We start from the raw sequence: 20,781 nt of genomic DNA on the forward strand, positions 1-20,781 counted from the left end.
CTTTTTGGACCCAGTCCTCCTGAGCTCACAGCGTAGTGGGTTTGTGCGGTGCTGGCATGCCAAGACTGACGGCTCGGCTGCATCGATATTCCACGACAACTGTGATGGAAAGGGACCCACCTTGACCATCATTAAGTCCGGCAACTACACATTTGGTGCATATACCGACGTGTCCTGGCATAGCAGTAAGTAGCAATTAGACAGTTGTTTTCTTTTTTTAAATTTGGTGGGGGTGTGCGACCCGCTTCACAAAACCCATACCCTATTTATGACCAAAGTCTGCGATTTTCCCTACCCTATTTACGACATGACCAAAAGTCCGATACCTCATTTAAGACCAGACCCTTGAATCAATACCTTGTTTCAGACCTGCCTTATAATTAGTTCCCTAGTTCAGACCAAGGTTAAAGGCAATGTTTATATGCTTTTAGTGGAAGGATAGCTTTTTCTATAAGACATACCCGATCCAAGACTAGAGTTCAAAAACCATACCCTATTTGGGACCTAAATGGCCAAAATCTATACTCTATTTACGACAAAAACTGCTAAAAAGCCATACCCTGTGGAGCCGCACATACCTGTATAGCCCATATAAGGAAGTGACCCCCCTCCCCGTCCGGGCAATACAATTTCCTTTCATCAGTGTCTGTTTACAGCCGAGGTATTCAGAATGTTTCAAACGTTTCTCTTCATTTCAGCTCCTTGCGACTACTCTACAGCCAGTAAAGCTTTCATCTTCTCGCTTTACAACAGCAAAGGATATAATCCTGTCAAGCTGACCCAGTATCGAAATCAGGAAAAAGCAATGTATGGTTGTTCCAGTTACGGACCCATTTTTGGTCATGTTCAAGTTAGTTATGGCCATGACATCTTCATATCGGACAACGCTTTGAGCAACCAACATTCTTATACCCGATGTGGCTCTACGTACTCCGTTCCCCCCGGATATGTAACTGGTTACTGTGGATTTTTCACTGGAGGCCGATATTTCACTCCTACTGACATTGAAGTGTTCTACGAAATAGGTAATAAATATTCGCAAATAAAGCGGCTTCAACCAAAGTAATCACTACAATAAGCGACTGGCTGACGATGCTCGCACCACGCTGTCGTCCAATCAGAAGTAATCTAAGATCAGAACCAATCGCAACTCGCTCGTACACAGCTCTCGCACACCTTTTCCCGCTCTTCTGCTTCTGCTTCTGCGCGCTCAGCTACATGTATTTGGTTCTGGTTTGATTGGTTCACTTGATAATTCCTCGTGTAACCTGTTTTTCAGCATAAACGCTACAATTTCTTTCAGATGCCTGCCTCTGTCAGTACAATCAATTGCAGTATACTTCATAGTTGTGGGAGGCGCGGTGGCCTCATGGTTAGTGCGTTCGTCTCCGGATTGAGCGGTTCGGGTTCGAGCCCTGGCCGGGGACGTTGTGTTGTATTCTTGGGCAAGACACTTTACTCCCACAGTGCCCCTCTCCACCCAGGCGTACAAATGGGTACCGGCGAACTTAAAGCTGGGGATAACCCTGCTATGGACTAGCATCCAATCCAGGGAGGAGTAGAAATACTCCTAGTCGTTTCATACTACAGAAACTGGGATTAGCTCCGGCCTGATGGGCCACTTGGCTCGTATGCAGACTTTACCTTATCTTATAGAGTGAAGCCGTAGATTTTCGACTATGTTGCAAAGATTTTTGACTTGTTTGGTGAGACTTTCAAAACTTTCAGATATTATCCCAAGGTCTTTATCATTTCGGAACATGAGCATGTCTGCCGTAGTTTGGAAAAGACGTGAGAATGTTTCCAGGAAAGATGCAAAGTGTTTTTTATCATATCGTAAACACATCTTATTTGAAACTCATTTTGCCGAATCAGTATGTCAAATTTCATTAAAAGACATTAAACGACCAGTTACTAAAAAATTCCGGAAATTTCGGTCAGAATGTAAATGGTAAGACAATTTTGGCTCGACCGAACGGGAAATTTCATAATTCTCAACAGAAATTTCCGACTGGAAAACATGCTTATTACCATTGGCAATCTTTCACCGCCATCTTGGAATATAATCAAGTTGAACTTGTCCTGGTCTCTTTTGGTAAATTGGTTTTTCTTGAGTAAATGGTAAATCGTCAATCGGAACGGAACTTACCAGCGGGCATTTTTGGTAAACAGCTAAGAACTACGAATTCATTTGCCTTTATCTCACTTCAAAATACCACAAATTTTCTTTTATTCTACAGGGGGCCTTGGTGCATCGGACATTCTTGGAAGCCTCGATTTCGGCAAATACTTGGGAAAGCTTATTTCTTATTTAGATCCAGTCGTCCCGGATGCATTCCGCAGTGAGTTTGTGCGGTGCTGGCATGCAAAGACTGACGGCTCGGCTGCATCTACATTCCACAACAACTGTGACGGAAAGGGACCCACTGTGACGATCATTAAGTCCGGCAGCTACATATTTGGTGGATATACTGATCTTTCTTGGCAAAGTGAGTAATTTTGAGAAAGTTTTCAGTCTGAACTGTCTTCGTTTCTTAGGCCTTCTGGACAAATGTGAAACCTTGTCATTGTTATCAGTTTTCTTCCTCAGCCAGAACATGTCGATGTCATTCATGCAACGATAAGTTATCGCTTAACACTAATATAATCTTATAACTCTTTCAAGCATCATGCGAAACACCTTTGAAATCCTCTCGACTTGCGCCTTTGTTGCGCTATGACTGCATTTTTCTGGTCTACCTAACTTATTACATGAAATTTTCGCGACACGTTTATTTCGCGAGTTTGAGGTGCGCACATTTCGCGACACTTAAATTTTGCGATTTTGCAAGAATTTTGTACTTTGAATCACTTTAACTTCGCGTTTTTGAGTAACACACAATTTATTTCCTTGGCAATTTTACTTCAACATGTCCTTGAATTTAAAAAACCGACTTTATCAAAGGTACAATCACGTCAAAATTAACAAAAACGCAACGGCGATCCTATATCTCAAAAGTAAGTCACTTCATTTTCGCGACACTCATTGTTCGCGTCACTTTAATCTCGCGATATTTTTAAATCGCGAAATTCGCGAAATTAACGTGTCCCGATAATTTCATGTAATAAGGTATTTTTGTTATATAAAAATATATCCATTAACACGATTTCTTTTACTGTGCTATTTGTTTCAGTTGATCGTTAGTCCTTCGTGCGTGAGCGAGTACGGGGGAACTCCCATTTGAGAAGGTCGGGGATGTTCGTCGAAAAATTGAATTTTACAACCTCTAAAGGAGACCACTTTGGGCGTTGCTCGAGCTTTTATTGGATGCCTGAAAGATACCACTTAAAACGGAATAGGTTCGATTACCAGCCGCTGATCAGGCAAGGAGCCCGCGCTAGTAGACCTGACTCGAGAGATCGGCGCAAATCGACCCTAAAAACTATTGTTGTTGTTATTGTTTCTTCGAGTTTACACTAAAAAATACTTTGGCAGCTAAAAATAGTGGCGTTTCGTCGTAAACGACGTAAGCGAGACCAGAATCCTTCAGCAAAACAACGAGGGTCCCCGACCTTTTCATTTGGGAGTTCCCCTGGGGATGCGGGTAGAACACCGCGAAAAAAATGGCCCGTGGGATTTCGCGCGGCCTTTTTTTCCTCGAGGTTTATTCACGGTCACGCTCGACGGACTAAGCGAAAGAGAGACTACACGTAGTCTAGTTGATTGTCAGAATGTTTAGACGCTTATTTTCATCTTAGATTCTGGCGGTTATACTTCAGCTAGGAAAGCTTTCATCTTCTCGCTCTACAATGTCAAAGGATATAATCCTGTGAAGTTGACTCAGTATCAAAATCAGCAGTATGCAATGTACACTGAGCCCAATTACGGCCCCAGCTTCGGTTACGGGCCTGATATCTACATATCGGACAACGCTACGGCCAACCAAAATTCTTCTACCCAGTGTGGCGGAACCTACTCCTTCCCCTCCGGATATTCAACTGCTGGCTGTGAATTTTTCACTGGAACCAGTCATTTCACGCCAACTGACATTGAAGTGTTTTACGAAATAGGTAATAAATCACTGGAAAAGTTGAAAATTTACAGAGTATGTAAATAACATGTAATTAACATGTAAATAATCAAAAAGACACTGTAAAGAATAATTTACATGATTTTTCCCCTTTTACATGTTTTGGAGGTTTCATGTAAAAAACATGTAAATATTTTAAGTGAAACATGTAAATGATGAAGAAAACACTGTAAATGTTTCAAAGCAAAGGGCTAAGATCATGTAAATAACATGTAAACTGTTCCTGCGAATACTGTAAATAGCCTGTAAATCTCTTGTGATTCAACCTAGAAACCCGTAAATAACATGTAAATTTAATACAGGGAGGCTGCCATAATACTGTAAATAACATGTAAATAAAAAAGGGGAGGCTGTAAACAACATGTAAATAAAAAAAGGGAGGCTGTAAATAACATGGAAAATGAAAACAGGAGCCTGTAAATAACGTGTAAATCAAAAAAGGGAGCCTGTAAATAACGTGTAAATCAAAAAAGGGAGCCTGTAAATAACGTGTAAATCAAAAAAGGGAGCCTGTAAATAACATGTAAATCGAAAATGGAGCCTGTAAATAACGTGTAAATCGAAAAGGGAGTCTGTAAATAACATGGAAATCAAAAACGGAGCCCATAAAGAACATGTAAATTGAAAAAGGGAGGCTGTAAATAACATGTAAATCAAAAAAGGGAGGCTGTAAATAACATGTAAATCGTAAAAGAGAGCCTGTAAATAACATGTAAATCGAAGAAGGGAGCCTGTAAATAACATGTAAATCGAAGAAGGGAGCCTGTAAATAACATGTAAATCGAAAAAGGGAGCCTGTAAATAACATGTAAATCGAAGAAGGGAGCCTGTAAATAACATGTAAATCGAAAAAGGGAGCCTGTAAATAACATGAAAATCGAAAAAGGGAGCCTGTAAATAGCATGTAAATTGAAAAGGGGAGCCTGTAAATAACCTGTAAATTGAAAAAGGGAGCCTGCAAATAACCTGTAAATTGAAAAAGGGAGCCTGTAAATAACCTGGAAATGGAAAAAGGGAGCCTGTAAATAACATAGAAATCGAAAAAGGGAGGCAGAAACCCTGTACGATAAATGACTTGTAAATAATAACTTGAAGAAAAATGCATGGAATGTACTGTTTTATTGTAATCAAATCTGTTGACCTTAATTATAATAGTAGAAAATATGCAAATTTATACAGAATCAGAAATTTATTGCAATCAGAACAAACTCAGTAAACTTCAAATAGTTTTTATATACCATGAATAAGGTTTACAATGTATACATTGCAACAAATAAAACATGTTTTCTTTTCTATCTATCCATAACAAGACAACTTAAATGTAATTTTGTGCATGGCCAAAATATTTTAAAATACCATGACTGAGCTCCTTTAACCGAATTCAAGCACTTTTCAAGAAGACTACTAAAATTCAAGACCTTTTCAAGATAATAAAATGATTAAGAACTATACTGTTGTCAGCAACAACTAGTAAAAATTTTGCAATTTAGGTGCATTACTAAATTAAAATTGTTTGCGAATGGATACCTGTTTTAAATATATACTAAATCCACAAAGGCAAATGTAACATAATGATAATACCTTTGTCATAAAATGAATGAATAAACTGTTTTTTCTTACCAAGTAATTAATGTAGGATTAAATTAGCCTTAATAATTATTATGAAAAATGGGGGAGGCATGATGGCCTCATAGTTACATGTAGTGCGCTCAACTCCTGATCGAGCAATCCGGGTTCAAGCCCTAGACGGGTACATTCTGTTGTGTTGTTGGGCAACACACTTTACTCTCAGTGCCTCTCCACCCAGGTGTATAAGTGGGTACCAGTGAATTTAATGGTGGGGTAACCCTGCAATGGACTGGCATTTCATCCAGGGGGAGTAGAAATAGTCCTAGTTGCTTCCTGCTACAGAAAGCAGGATAAGCTCCAGCCTGTTGGGCCACGTGGCTCGTATGCAGACTTTACCTTTACCTTATTATGAAAATTACTGCAATGTAAGTGTGAAGTATTGATCAACTTTTTTCAGAGTGAATTGTTCTTTTGAAATAACAGAAAATAGGGAGAAAAAACATTTACCACAAGATAGAGATTGACATTTTAAATTCATCATAAAAACATTCATGCCAAAGGAATACTACATTGCATAACATAAAACAAGGCTTCTGACATCTTTTAGGCTATGTTTACAAAGTCACAGTTTCCTTCTTTTTCCAAAACTGTACGAAATCCAAACAGTACAAACATTTTGGACCCCTGACAAAGCATTCACTGTAAACAATATTCAAAATTTTACTTTTTCTTTTTGTGAAAAAAAAAAAACTGTACTGTAAAAAAAAAAATTCATAGGGGCCTGTTGAAATTGAAAGGCCTATCTAGTACCATAGTTCCCATAACACATCATGAGTTAATAAATTATTGTTCTGGTACTACATGTATGTAAACATAGCCTTTTCTTTTTATGATGAAATCTTATAGCTGCTGTATTGAACAATAAGTATCAACCTAGCAATCTAAGATATTTAAATTTGATGCTAATTCACTAACACAGGTACAGTGTAGGTGATACTTCAAAGCATTAAAAAATAATGTTTAAAGTGGTTGAATTTACGCCAGAAAGCTGCCAGAGCATATCAAAGTGTTGAAGGTCACCATGTTAGACTGTAATGCACCAGGGGCCCATTTCTCGAAGGTCCCAAAAAGTTTTCGCACCCAGAAAGCCATACCAAAATCTGAAATCTTATGCTTACAGAGCTGTTTTAATCGCTTATTCTCAATATGAACAGAGGTTTCCTTCACACAAGAAGTTTCAGGCATATACAGCTCTTAGGTTTTAGACACAGCTCAATTAAAGATGGCTTTGTGGGCCCGAAAAGTTTCCAGGGCCTTCAAGAAATGGGCCTTGGACCCCTTATAGAGTCATAAGTACTGTAGACTTCTCAGTGGCTGATTTTTTCCTGATCAAGCATCAATGCCAAGGAGTATGCATGTATTGACCACTCTCAATTTTACTTCATCCTACAAGTAACATAAAACATTTCGTTAAATAAGATAAGTTATGCCTGAGTATGAATCAGCAAATTCTGTGTATGATATCAATCAGCGAATTTTACGCTGGAGTTATTATTTTGTTTCTTATCATTCCAATTTATACTGTGACCTTTGAAATCGGACTGTAGCCAGTCATGTTGACTGGCCAAAGTAATTTTAGCTCAGTCACGTCTCGTTCCTGACCGGTCAGGATATTTACGCAAAAATCAAGTACATGTAATGTGAGCCAAATTAAACCCACAAATATAGTTTGTTTGTTCCAGTCACTGCTAGACCGTTTAAAAATTGGCTTAATATTTTTCCGAACAGATTTAACCCCAGCCACTCGAATGGCATTCCTATTGATCTTGAATGCATGACAAACAGCAAGCGAATGGTCATTAGCCGTTTGAACAGATACATGTATACATTGGTGTATGTTTTCATTAGAGGTCATAATAAATATGAGATTAAAAACTCTCAGATTTACAGTTGGGGATTTGATTGTTTATTCAAGAATGAACAACGTGACCGTCTCAACATGACATGACTGGTCAACATGACCGGCGAGTGAAGTTTTTGGCCAGTCAAGTCACCATTCTGGCCAGACATTGCCCGTTGACCAGCCATTATTTTGAGCCCTGAATATTCATCAATCAAACAGATCTTACATCTACATCTGTAGCTACTGTGTGACAAAAACTTTGCATCTCTGATTGGAAGGCACTGAATTTCAGAGGATGTAGAAGAACTACACTCAAAATGTGTGGCAGTAAATATTCAATGTTCACTATCTTCTACATTGTAATATTCATGCAAAATAAATCAAACTCCTATCAAACAATGTTTAAATAGTAAGTCAAGTTATTTGCAGGCACAATTTGATTGTTTCGTACGTGCACTTATGCTCTATTGGTGGACAAAGGTACAGCTGATGTCATAAATGTTTGTTTTTGTTTCTTTGTTATGTATTACGAAGCAGATAGATTCTATGTTGTCACGCATCTGTTCAGTAATAGATCACAGAAGACATCAAAATGTGGTAAGAACATCAGTGACACGCCTGAAAAATTCAGATTCTGAGACACACTCTGGTAATGGCTTATGTGAATATTTTTTTGCTTTTACCACATTTTGGTGTTATCTGTGATCTACTCAGGGTAGGAAAAACCCAGGTCTGGTTTCCTCAGCCAAGTAAATTTTGCTCTTGGGCAAGTGAAATTACAATGTAGCCTCAGTAGTCTTGTGAGTCTGACTAAAAATGCCAGCTTGAGAAATGATAATTTCCAGTCATTCCATTTCAAAACTTAAGACCTAAAGATTAGTTAATTATTAGGTTGAAAGCAAGAATTAGTTAGGAATCCGAGCGTACTTCATTCGCATTTGTCCTCTGATTTCCTTACTGGCCACCACACTGGCAACTAATATTTAAATGGGGGCAAGAGAAAACTGAAATTGACTGGCCCACTGGGCAAGTGACTTACAATTTTTTTTCCTGCCCTGCTACAGATGAATGAACAGATGCATGACACATGAAACCTACATGTATTTGGTAAGAGCCCAATTTCGTACAAGTAAAATGTACAGCTGTAACAGGGCTCTAAAGTGCTGTCTGGTCATCCCAGGGTAAGGCAATCGATTGAAATTGATCCATAAATTGATATAAATCAATAAATTGAAATTAATGTAAGTGTTATCACTGCTATCAATCAACTGAAAGAAATTCATACTCACATGCTAGTGAAGTTTCAAGTTATCGATTTGATTTTACCAAATTTATCAGTCATTAGAGAATCAATTGAAAGTTGGCCTCTCTTTGTTAGTTCACATAAACTGTAGAAAAATTGTGTCCCTCAACACAATGATTGATTGTAACTTTTTTATGTAGATTTCAAAGGCACTACCAAAGACCCCCAAAATAGTCCCCGATACATGTATGGCAGCAAAATATTCTGTTTACAAGATACAATGTTATGTTTTTATGCAATTGTATTCATGAGTTTATATTTCACTTTATATCTTTCTTATTAAATGTTGCTTAAAAGATAAGCTAGTATCAGCAAAATTGATAATGCTTATTGAAAATTTGATCACAATTGGTTACCCATGATGAATCCTTTTATTGATTTCTGATATCATTGACTAATTTCTATTGATTGTTATGAAATAATCGATTGACTATACTGTGTCGTCCAAGACAAGTAGATTTTCCCGACTGGGCAAGTTACTCTTCCTTTTTTTTTCCAAGTCCTGTGTAGTTTTCATGACAGTTTGAGGTACATGTATACCCCTTTATAAAGTATCGTAGTGTTTTTTTTGTGAAAGAAAATTTCACAACATTTAACTTACTATCAGCACCAGTGGGTGCAATGTCCACGTACAGTTGTGTAGCATATTGTAACTTGCATGTAGGTACAACTGTAGACACTTAAGTAACTTCAGAATACTTACACTAGCATAAGAGAAATTTCTCTGCTGAAGATGGCACATTACATTTTAGCTTACTAGCATTCACGTCAGAGGGCAACATAACCCCTTACATGAGAATGCATCAGAAGGAATCATAAGATGCATATAAGCCAATAACAAATGTCGCATGTTCTTACTCGGTTATCGAGAACAGAACAGATAATAACAGATAATAAAGTTCTTTATGCACGGCAGGTAAACATTAACAAAGTCGATTCCACAAGCAATGTAACTTCTCCTTGATAATGACACATTCACAACCAAAGGCAAAACGAAATGTATACGTATCTTGACGTTACTTTACTCTACTCGTTCAATTTATGCAAAACTTGCTTACCTGTTGTTGTTGTTGCCTGTAATCGCTATCTTCAGCTTCTGGGTGACGGAAAACTTTGCCTTGAAACCGTGCACGATGACGAAGTGAAGGTAGAGTGGATTTTGGCCCGCTAACACAGAACTCGAGTTCGATGCAAGTTCCAACGAACTGCCAAACATGGCGGGAGAACCGAGAGGACCTGGTACCTAACATGAAGACCGCTGATTCCTGTTTGTTGGAGATCGGGCACTCACAAGGCTGGTATGCTCTTACAAAGGGACTGGGACAACAGTGACGACAATGAAAGCACAGAACGGTAGAAATCACCAAAGAAAAAACAACAACAACAAAAAAATGTCATTTTGGGTACCGAAAAAAAGTCAGCTATCATTTTCGGAAAGGCGATAAGTCCTAACGTTTTCGGGAAATGGACAAAAAAGCCCTAATAAGTACGAGAATACTCAAGCTCCTCTAGAATAACCGAACAGATAATTTTTTTTGTTGCGCAACCTAAAATTAACCTACAGAGCTTTGAAAGTACACCAGATAGCCTAAAACAGCGTTTCAAAGCATTCGAGAGAAAATGGTCGTTGGGCCGGCCGTGTCCCTTATGGTTCCCTGCCTAACCTAACTCGCGTCAGTTCAAACTCGGTTACCAGGGCTCTTTCCGTCTTGAACTCACACAAAACGTGACGCTTTCATGGTCCTTCATGAATAAATACGTACGTGTCCGAGAATTAATTTTTCTCTTTTGTAGAGACGTCAGCTTGGGACGTCTGCATGTGCAGTAACAATTCTAGTTTTATTTTGTCGTTGTGGATGCGCGGAAAGTTCACAAGAAGACAGCTTAGTGCGGTGTCGATCAATGCAGCGATTTAGTTTGGTGCATACCTTCTAACCCAACTTCAATTTAAAGCACACTATAGCACATACTTGGACTTTAGAGAAGTTCAAATGCTTCAACGTAAAAGGCACCTTAATGGAGGCTTCACGGTAGGCTTACGGAGCTTTAGGGCGGTGTTACATTTTAACTTTACGCGCCTTTAAAAGGTCCCATTTATATGTTCTCGGTTACCCGAGACAACCCTTCCTCTCTCTCCCCCTCCCGTCCTCCCAAGTTTAACCTGGCCGGGGTAACTCTTCATTTACAAGAGGATAGCGAACCTGTCGGTAACTTGGAATTTACATCATTTGAACAGTCTCCGTTGGTTGAACGGTTACACCAGAGTTATATTAAATAAGCCCACTTTTCCATTACATGGTTTTTGCAGGGTTTAGGCAGGCCTTCTCTTAAATTTAGATCTTTTTTTTCTTAGAGTCTCTATTTTACATTAACGTGGTCTTTACAGTTTTTCGAAAAGCCCCCATTATCTCATTTAAATTGTTTTCACAGCCTTTGCAAGGTCCCCGTTTTTGATTTACATGTTTTTAACAGGCTATTTACAGCCCCCCACCGCACCCGGCAACTTCTAGGTTTTCCATTTACATGGTTTTTACATGTTTCTTACAGGCTCCCTTTCTTTCATTTACATTGTTTTTACATGTTTCTTACAGGCCCCCTTTTTTCATTTACATGGTTTTTACATGTTTCTTACAGGCCCCCTTTTTTCATTTACATGGTTTTTACATGTTTCTTACAGGCCCCCTTTTTTCATTTACATGGTTTTTACAAGGTTACAAACATAACATTTCCAGACTTTTTACAGCATTCGCTTGAATTATTTACACGTTTCTTACATGGTTTAGCAAAGCAATTTACATGTTTTTTTACAAAGGCAGATACTGTAAAAGTGCGTAAAATATTTTACAGGTTTTTACATGTTCTTCAAATGATCATTGTCGACAAAGACAATGTAAATCACTATTTACAGAACATTTACATGCTGTACTAAATGCTGTAAATTTCCTGTAAATTTATTTTACAAAACCCTAACATGTAAATTGTAATTTACAAATAATGTAAATCAAGATTTACATACTGTAAATTAAAATTGACATGTCCATGTAAATTTTCAACTTTTCCAGTGAATTCGTGTTTCTTTGTTGGGTTGATGTAATACTTGCGACAGTTATTGGTTTTAGATAGGAGTTTGACATTTGCATTCAGTCTTGTGAAGCTACATGTGGCTATTACAACGGATGAACAGAAGACCTCAAAATCTGACTGTTTTGCTACTGCGAAACGGCTGTATTAGAAGGATTGTGCCCAGCTGAGTTTGGTGTATTTCATTTAGTTTTGTCAAATACTCGCTATAAAACTAAATGTTAGCGAAGACATTACTTCTATGGATCTAAATAACAAAGCCATAGCTTTATTACAAACAAATGCTTCTCCCAGGCGTTATAATTAAAGATGACAATGCAAGCAGACGATACAGACTTTGAAAACTGTTCAGCCTATAACATGTTTCAAAAACTCATTTCGCCATCCGTTTAAATCTTCTTCAATTTCTGTCCATCCGTGCCTTGTTTTGTATAAGTTGTGTTACTGAAATATTCCCTCACTGTTTTCAGTGGTTAGGTTTTATATTTCCCCCAATTCAGCGGTCATTTTCTTTCGCCTAAATTTGGCTAAAATCAATGTCACAGCTAACCTCTTGTTCCTCGTACCCAGGCGGCCTCGGTGCATCTGTTATTCTTGGCGATCTCGATCACAGCAAATACTTAGGGAAGCTGATAACTTACTTAGACCCAGCTCTCCCGAGTGCATCCCGTATTTACTTTGAGCGATGTTGGCATGCTAAGACAGACGGCTGGGATGCGTCAACATTCCACAGCAACTGTGATGGAAAGGGACCCACTGTGACCATTATTAAAGTTGGCCAATACATATTTGGTGGATATACCGATACGTCTTGGCTAAGTACGTATATACTTATCATTATCATTCGATGTATTTGCTTCCTTTTCATTGGCCGAGAGCCCACCAAGTGACCTTCAAATAACTGCCTGCAAATAATGGTCTGCTCATGCGTAATACCGTGTAAATGCAAATAATAGTTCTACTCATGTGTAATTGTAACCACACTCTTAAGTGGGAAACGGCAGGTCGCTTTCCTGAGCGATCAGACGGAGAGTGATTTAAAAATGAAAACAAACTTGGTGAGCGAATAAAAAAGCAATTGATCTCCGATATCGCAAAATATCGTGATTCGTGTCTCGAAGATCAATTACTGATCTGCTCGCCACTGACAAATCACCATATTTTGCTCAATCTCGTCCAATAATTTTTCATTATTTTGCTGGGCCTTATGAATAAGTATTCTTGCTTCTGTTGGTGTTGCTGTGGAGAAACATTATGCTTTTAATTTGATCGATATTAGTTCGTTCCCTTGTGGTTGTTGTTGTGTTAAATGAACGTTGTTTTCGCATGGCTTGTCGATTTACCCCTGTAGTCAGTAAGGACCTCAGGATAAAGTTTTCACATAACGTCTTTGCCAGCCACTTCAGTGGTCAAACACTTTTTCCTTGTTGTTGCAGTTGTTTCTCTGCTCTGAAGCATTTTTATTTTATTACCTTCTTTTCGTTTTTATTTCTAAATGCCACAATCCGCTTTTCTTCATCAGTTTCAGGTTCTTGCAGTTACTCCTCAGCCAGTAAAGCTTTCCTGTTTTCGCTTTACAACAAAGATGGATATAATCCTGTCAAGCTGACTCAGTATCAAAAAAAGACCGAAGCAATCTACAGGTGTTCCTCTTATGGACCCACTTTTGGTTATGGTGCAGGACATGTACATGATATCTACATATCAAACAACCCTACCATCAACCAACCTACCAATTCTTATACCAGGTGTGGCTCTACATATTCTGTACCCCACGGATATTTAGCTGGCGACTGTGGGTTTTTCACTGGAGCCTTATATTTCACTCCCTCTGACATTGAAGTGTTCTACGAAATAGGTAATTGAAAATATGACATCATTCTTTAGTCAATATCACCGAGTAACCCATTCAACCATAACTGCTGTAAATATTTCTGAATTATTTTCGGTGTTTCAGCCTTGTTTCTTATCACAGGCAAGGTGAATTGTCTAATATAAATATAGATGTGGCTTGCCTAGATGAGCCCAGGCTACTTGCGGGTTCGCGCTGTTGCTATTGTCAAGCTTTTTTTTTAACTCAATGTGTATATATTTCCGTAAAATTGTAAATATGCGAGTCATAATAAATAATAAAGTTGTTGTTGAATTTTCAATCGGAGTCCGTTAAAATGACAAAACAACGTTTGCGATTGTTTCATGGAGAAATAATTTTCATGAGAAGTGATGGAAATCATTCGTTGTGAAACAACTTGAAACAATGACTGCTTTTAATAAATCCAGAAACGGAACAAAGAGCAGTTTCAGACATTACGAGCATCCCAGACCCTTCCACATGAGAGTCCGCCTTGGACCTCAACGACTGTGAAGTTCGATTGGCTTGGCGTAGGCTGAAACGTGCTTTGAATCAGTTTTTTTTTTATGACCATTACTTTCCTTGGTCAAATGGATGAAAAATTTACATCATGTAGTGGTTTGGGGTGATAGTTTGCCGTGATGTATTTTAAGTAAAATCGATATTATCATGAAAACGATTAACAGATAAACTCGATTGACAGTTGAAGAGATTGCCGATTTTTATGAGACGTTGTCATACTTAGAAATAAAAATTGATGGTTACTTTATTGGCGACACCAACACGGCGCCTCCATACAAAGCTCTATCTACAAATTTGAGAGAAGCATTTCTCGAATAACACAGGTATGAAGAAACAGGCAGACCTAAGTCTTTGCGAAGTTGTATATAAATCAATAATCTGTTATATCTCACATTCTTGACTCAATTTATTGAATGATTAAAATCTTGATTGTTGATGGCATGACAGTGAAAACCAGCAGTACGACTGCAGTTGCTTTGAACTTTTGTCTCTCGTACCCAGGCGGCCTTGCAACATCTGCAATTCTTGGCAACCTCGATCACAACAAATACTTGGGGAAGCTGATAACTTACTTAGACCCAGCTCTCCCGAGCGTATCGCAGAGTTACTTTGTGCGGTGCTGGCATGCAAGGACAGACGGCTCAGCTGCGTCCACATTCCACAGCAACTGTGATGGAAAGGGACCCACAGTGACCATCATTAGAGTTGGCCAATACATATTTGGTGGATACACTGACGTGTCTTGGCGCAGTAAGTATCATAAGATCTAACTATCACCACGAGCTTGATAAAAACGTGCTTTATTATCTCAGTAAAAGAACAAAAAAACTCCATTTTTGTTCTTTTGTTTAACCATTGGTCTTACTCTTTTCTTGTTTAAGAAATACAAGTACTTATTTCAGGTTTAAAACCGATATTAATACGCTTTTTGATGTTGCGCGGCCTTGCAGTTTCGCATAATCGACCTCAAATCGCATCCGATGGCGGGCTTAACTCATAAGAAAAATCCTCGATTTCTATAAAGATCTTTCGTAGCTACCCTAAGAGCAGATTCGCTTCGATCTCATTCGCAGTTCAAAGTATTGTAGCCTGTGAACACAGACGTATTTCCGGCTGTCACTTGGTTCCGCCGAAAAATAACGTCTGCGAACCCGAGCCAGAAAACGATTTCTGTGACGTAAGAATTCTAAGCCAATCACAATTTAGCTCAAATAACCCCAGAACCACTGCGCGAGGTATTCGCTGCGAGGAGCACTCGAGTTTCATTCTATCATGGAATCTGATTGGCCAAGAAGAAACAAAAGTCATTACGTCACAGAAATCGTTTCCTGGCTCGGGTTCGAAGACGTTATTTTTCGGCGGAACCAAGCGACAGCCGGAAATACGTCTGCGTTCGCAGGCTAAAAATATTGTGACTGGTTGTCCAAACACCCGCGTAGGACTGCGAGAACTTAATCTAGCGGCGCCGACTCGCATTAAGCAGACTAGCTTTCGTCTTGAGCAAACTTTTTTTTAAAAAAACTTAACTTAATCGGTTTCAATCAGGCTACGAGGAGTTCACAAGCTAGAGGGCTCAATTCAGAGGGTGGCAAAGGGTTCTTGCGTGACGCATGATGGCCCCAAAATTAGCAGCGTGACGCGTGAATTGGACCAAATTAGCCTCGTGACGCTGGACAAGACATCATAACGTCATGCATGATTTGTTATTTTACAAGCAAGTGATGCGTGATTTGCCAATTAGATTTCCGTGATAAGTGAACGTTCTTTCAACTACAACCGATACCATTCATTCAAAGTAAACAGTAAATAGAATCTTAAAAGAGATCAATAAATCGTGGGCTTCTGATGTCTTTGATCTTCGTGGATCTTCACGGTACTATAGGTCCAAACAATTGTGACAGAATAGGAATAAGTCAATTGAAAACAGTCAAGCTTTGCACCAGGACTATGAGCTTCAGAGTTATTTTTGTCCATTTTGTCGACCGATCATTTTTGGCAGTGCATCAGACCATATCCGAAACCGGCTATCAATCAATCAGTCAGTCAATCAATCAATCAATCAATCAAGCAATCACTCACTCAATCAATCACTCACTTAATCAATCAATCAATCATCGTATTTAAGGTCTGAAAGAATGTCGTCTCAAAACCGGAGGGTTCCAAACGGCTGAAAAGATAAGAGACGTTAGAGTTAAGTGTCATTTTATGCCGCTCCAGAAGACAGAGAGAGGCTACACAAGGAAAAAGTTTGTGAACCACTTAATGAAGGTCGTCATAAAGACCTAACTGAATTCAAAGGCCACGTTATGTCATCCACAGACATAAAAGCGTTGCCGAACAGAAGAGGATTTAAGTGAAGAATGATCATCGTAGTTAATTTTCCAATTTAAGCAATTGGAAAGAAGAAGCCTGAAAAAAATCAGGGCTTCAACGGGATTCGAACCCGTGACCTCCGCGATACCGGTGCGATGCTCTACCAACTGAGCTATGAAGCCACACATTGGGAGTGAGGCCAGTTACTTGAGTTCATATCTTCCCGTGAGGAGTGAAATGATGTGAAGTTTATATGAAATAATTCATATATGAACTGCGGTTGTAGATGAAAGTGCAGAATGATAATCGCAGTTAATTTTCCAATTTAAACAATTGGAAAGAAGAAGCCTGAAAAAATCAGGGCTTCAACGGGATTCGAACCCGTGACTTCCGCGATACCGGTGCGATGCTCTACCAACTGAGCTATGAAGTCACACATTGGGAGCGAGGCCAGTTAATTGAGTTCATATCTTCCCGTGAGGAGTGAAATGATGTGAAGTTTATATTCTTCACTTTCATCTACAACCGCTGTTCATATATGAATTATTTTATATAAACTTCACATCAGAAAAGGATTTACAGGGGTAAAGCTTTGACACAAATATTGCCTGTACATCAAAGCTTGGCAAAGGTAGCGTAGACGTCTTCTCAATTCGTATAAGATCTCTGTCGACTTAGCCTGTGAACAGGCTCCCGATTGTGTCATAGAGGAAGGAAAGAAACAGGCGGGCGGAGTTAGACCGCCTGTCTGGAGAGGGGAAAATCCCACACCACAAAATTGGCGATGTACTTACTCTTTTTACGTGACGCGTGATTGTTGAAAAAAAATCTCCGTGATGCGTGATTTAATAGAAAAATTCATCGTGATGCGTGATTGGTAACCCCCCCCCCCCCCCACCCACTTTGCCACCCGCATTTCAGAATAAGTAAATCGCTCGCAGCAATGCACTTCATGTACTGCCGACAAAGAGACTTCCTTGTAGTGCGGAAAGTCATTTGAGAATGAGATACAAAAGAAGTGAAAATAAGGAACTATCTTACCAGTCCACTTTGGTCGTACGCATCCGGAGGACTGACTGAGCGAACGAACTGTACGAACATAGGAAGGTATGAACGAACGAACGAACGAACGAACAAAAGGACAGACGAATAGACGAACGGATGGACAGACGGACGAAGGGACAAAGGGACGAACGGACGAAGGCACGAAGAGACGAAAGGACGAACGGGCGAACGGACGTACGAACGTGCGCACAAATTAAACGAATGACCAATAGAACAAACGAACGAACGAAAAAACTTTATTTAAGTGTCTGAAAGCATTTGGCAGATGGAGAACGCTCTACTAACAAGGAAAACCTAATTTATTTGGACTTACGTTATGAAAGTGCTGACGACTTATATTACCATTGCATATCCATTCTGGTTTGGCAACCACAACAGTACGGCCTCGAACGTCGATTGAAAAATGAAGTTTCTGGTTAATCCAGTTTCATGTATGTCTGTCTCGTACTGTCAATAATTATGCTAGCCAGCGTTAAGTTCGAAAATCATGTGGCTGTGCGGTTCGTTTTCCAGAATACGCTGAACTTGGTCATTAAGCATTTAATGACTGACCCCAAGAGAAACAGTGAGTTTTGTATCCCTGAGACCCTCAATGTTCCCTCAGGCGAAGCCGCAACCTCGTTCCCAGGGTCTGTCATCTTACCGCCCCCTGGAGCGAATCGTTCGCTCTAGGGGGTGGTAAGATGAGAGACCCTGGGAACGAGGTTGGCGAAGTCGAGGAGAACGTTGAGGTCGAGGGGAAACAGAACTCACTATTTCCCGCTGGGCCAGTCATGAAGTGTTTTGTATACCTCCCAACTCAAAAAAGAAAAAAGAAACAGCAAAAAAAATGTTTGCCTGACGTCGGCTGGCACATAAATTTGGTGGGGCTAAAAGGAGCACAACCTGATCATGTGCGAGTCGAAAGTTTAAGTTGTTGTTTCCCTAGGGAGTTAGTGAGTTTTGCTCGCCCTTGGGAGTTAGTAAGTTTTGTTCGCCCCAGGGGAGTTAGTGAGTTTTGACCCACCGCACGTGACACCTTTTCCTCCAATCGGAAAACGTATTCCGGTTGGGAGGTATAGCATTTTACGTTGTTGTTTCAATCTTCCAATAACATGTTAATCAATGACGTTGACAGAACAAAACTTAGTTGCATCATATTCTACTAAGTATGAGTCGTGAATCTGAATTAGGTGTATTTTCCATAAGAAGTCCTGTTGTAAACCACCGAAAGCTTCCAGAAAGACGATCTCTCTCTGTCAGTCTCCAGACTTCTTCCTTGCTTATCTTCTTGCTCCAACTAAAACACTTTTTCGACTATAGAAAGAGTTTCCACCTAGAACGTCGCGATCTCATTTCACTCATTTGAAAATTCAGTCGCTACCAAGGCATATCACGCTTAACGCCCTTGCCAACAGATCCGATCCTCTCGTTGCCTATTTATTTTGTTTTTTTGTTGTTGTTTCTTTTCTTCTAAAGATTACTTTACAATATATGGTAGCTTTATTTCTGTTTTTCTTTTCAACCGAAATGCTTAGAAAGTGTACAACTTTTGTTTCCAATTCAGGTTCTAGTTGCAGTTATACTTATGCCAGTAAAGCTTTCCTGTTCTCGCTTTACAACAATGATGGATATAATCCTGTCAAACTGACTCAGTATCAAAATCAACAATACGCAATGTATCACTGCTCCAACTACGGACCCACTTTTGGTGCTGATGGGTATCATGACATCTACATATCGGACAACTCTACGAGCAACTCGGGATCGTATACCACTTGCGGCTATACATACTCCGTTCCTTCAGGATATTCAGCTGGGCATTGTAGGTTTTTCACTGGGGGCATTCTTCATTTCACTCCTACTGACATTGAAGTGTTCTACGAAATAGGTGATTAAAAACAGAACATGATAACTCTCTTTTAATGCCGTAATCAGGATTCGATTTAGCGCTCTCTTTCAATAAGCGCCGCCTTACAACCCCCGGGGGGTACTCCCAGAAAAATTGGGTGGAGGTGTGCGCGGTCCGCTTCCCAAAACCCTTACCCTATTTATGACCAAAATCCGCGATCTTCCCATCCTATTTATGACTTGAAAAAGTAGCTTCTTCTAAAAAGCATACCTAGTTCAAGTGCAAACACCATACCCTATTTATGACCAAAACGGCTGAAAACGCTATCTTTCGGTCCGCGCGTACCTATATAGCCCATATAAGGGAGTCTCCTCGCACCCAGATCCCCCGGGCTTACAACAAGTGCCCTCATTGCGAAAGTGACAGTGAAGACTTTGACATCGAAGAGATGATAGTAAAGACTGATTAGACAAGTAAACAATGTATCAGTTAATTCCATGTGTGCCCATCCCCCGCAATAGTGGGGCATTTTTCCACAATGTCAATCCCGGGGTCGGATATCAGCCTTGCACAATTACCCTGGGGCATTTGACCATCTCGCTTTTTCATCTTACATGCAGCCATAGTTAATGGAGGGAAAATGGTAAGGAAACCTGGCAAAGTTCTTTGGGGGCTGACCCAGCAAAAAACCTGCCAAAATACAAAAGGTGGTTATGTGTGCTCATACAATTAACCAATAGCAGCATTGCGATTATATAATTCAAGCATAGTCAATGAGCATAAAACAACAGATGTCCTGGGTCAAGGACCTTCAAACGTAAATCTTAGCCTGTTTGTTTTGTTTGTTTGTTTTTCGCTTTTTCCATGTTTACCGGCGTTCATGACCATTTCCTCCTATTGGTTGTGATGCAGCATTGTCGCTTCTTTCAATGACCAGTTTATCGGCAAATACGGTAAGTTTCGTAATGAATGCGTCTAAATAGGACATAAATAAGACTCTAGATCCTACGGAATAACCTATATTGTGTTTTTTCTTCACTATTAAAGTTAAAAAAAGACCTTGCTAGGACTTTTAATTTGGCCTGAATTGGCTTTGATTGTACTGAAAGTAACATGAGAAACGAAAAAAAAATAATAATTGAGCCACAACCCCGGGGCATTTGATCAACTGGTTTGTTCCAGCCGTACGGCATTTCCAGGTTGTTTTCAAAATAACCTAATTCCCGGGGGAAGACCTGTTGGGGGGGGGCAGCATGGGCACAGCTGGAATTG

General features: G+C 39.6%; 2 protein-coding genes and 1 long non-coding RNA gene across 3 annotated transcripts in view; 2 read left to right on the forward strand and 1 right to left on the reverse strand.

The window, feature by feature from the left end:
- LOC145470676 (uncharacterized) overlaps nt 1-20,781 on the forward strand; it is a 39,536-nt gene that overhangs the window by 16,033 nt on the left and 2,722 nt on the right. The window lies entirely within an intron of this gene.
- LOC145470692 (uncharacterized) lies at nt 101-20,326 on the forward strand. Its single transcript, XM_081454511.1, has 7 exons — nt 101-1,025; nt 2,241-2,489; nt 3,739-4,050; nt 12,497-12,745; nt 13,449-13,784; nt 14,802-15,050; nt 19,225-20,326. Exons 1-7 carry the CDS (start codon nt 671-673, stop codon nt 19,554-19,556), a joined length of 2,082 nt encoding a protein of 693 aa, XP_081310637.1. The 5' UTR covers nt 101-670; the 3' UTR covers nt 19,557-20,326.
- On the reverse strand, nt 4,937-11,899 carry LOC145470690 (uncharacterized). Its single transcript, XR_014042521.1, has 2 exons — nt 9,904-11,899; nt 4,937-7,085 (listed from the first exon to the last, which is right to left on the reverse strand). It is a non-coding gene; the product is annotated as an uncharacterized LOC145470690 (long non-coding RNA).

Source organism: Orbicella franksi, chromosome 15 (genome assembly GCF_964199315.1).
Source record: "Orbicella franksi chromosome 15, jaOrbFran1.1, whole genome shotgun sequence".
In the NCBI taxonomy this organism is placed as follows: Eukaryota; Metazoa; Cnidaria; class Anthozoa; order Scleractinia; family Merulinidae; genus Orbicella; species Orbicella franksi.

Coding starts and splice junctions, on each gene's coding strand:
- LOC145470692 (XM_081454511.1), top strand. CDS start 671: ATGTTTCAAACGTTTCTCTTCATTTCAGCTCCTTGCGACTACTCTACA. Junction 1,026..2,240: donor TGAAGTGTTCTACGAAATAG/GTAATAAATATT, acceptor TTTATTCTACAG/GGGGCCTTGGTGCATCGGAC. Junction 15,051..19,224: donor CACTGACGTGTCTTGGCGCA/GTAAGTATCATA, acceptor TTTCCAATTCAG/GTTCTAGTTGCAGTTATACT.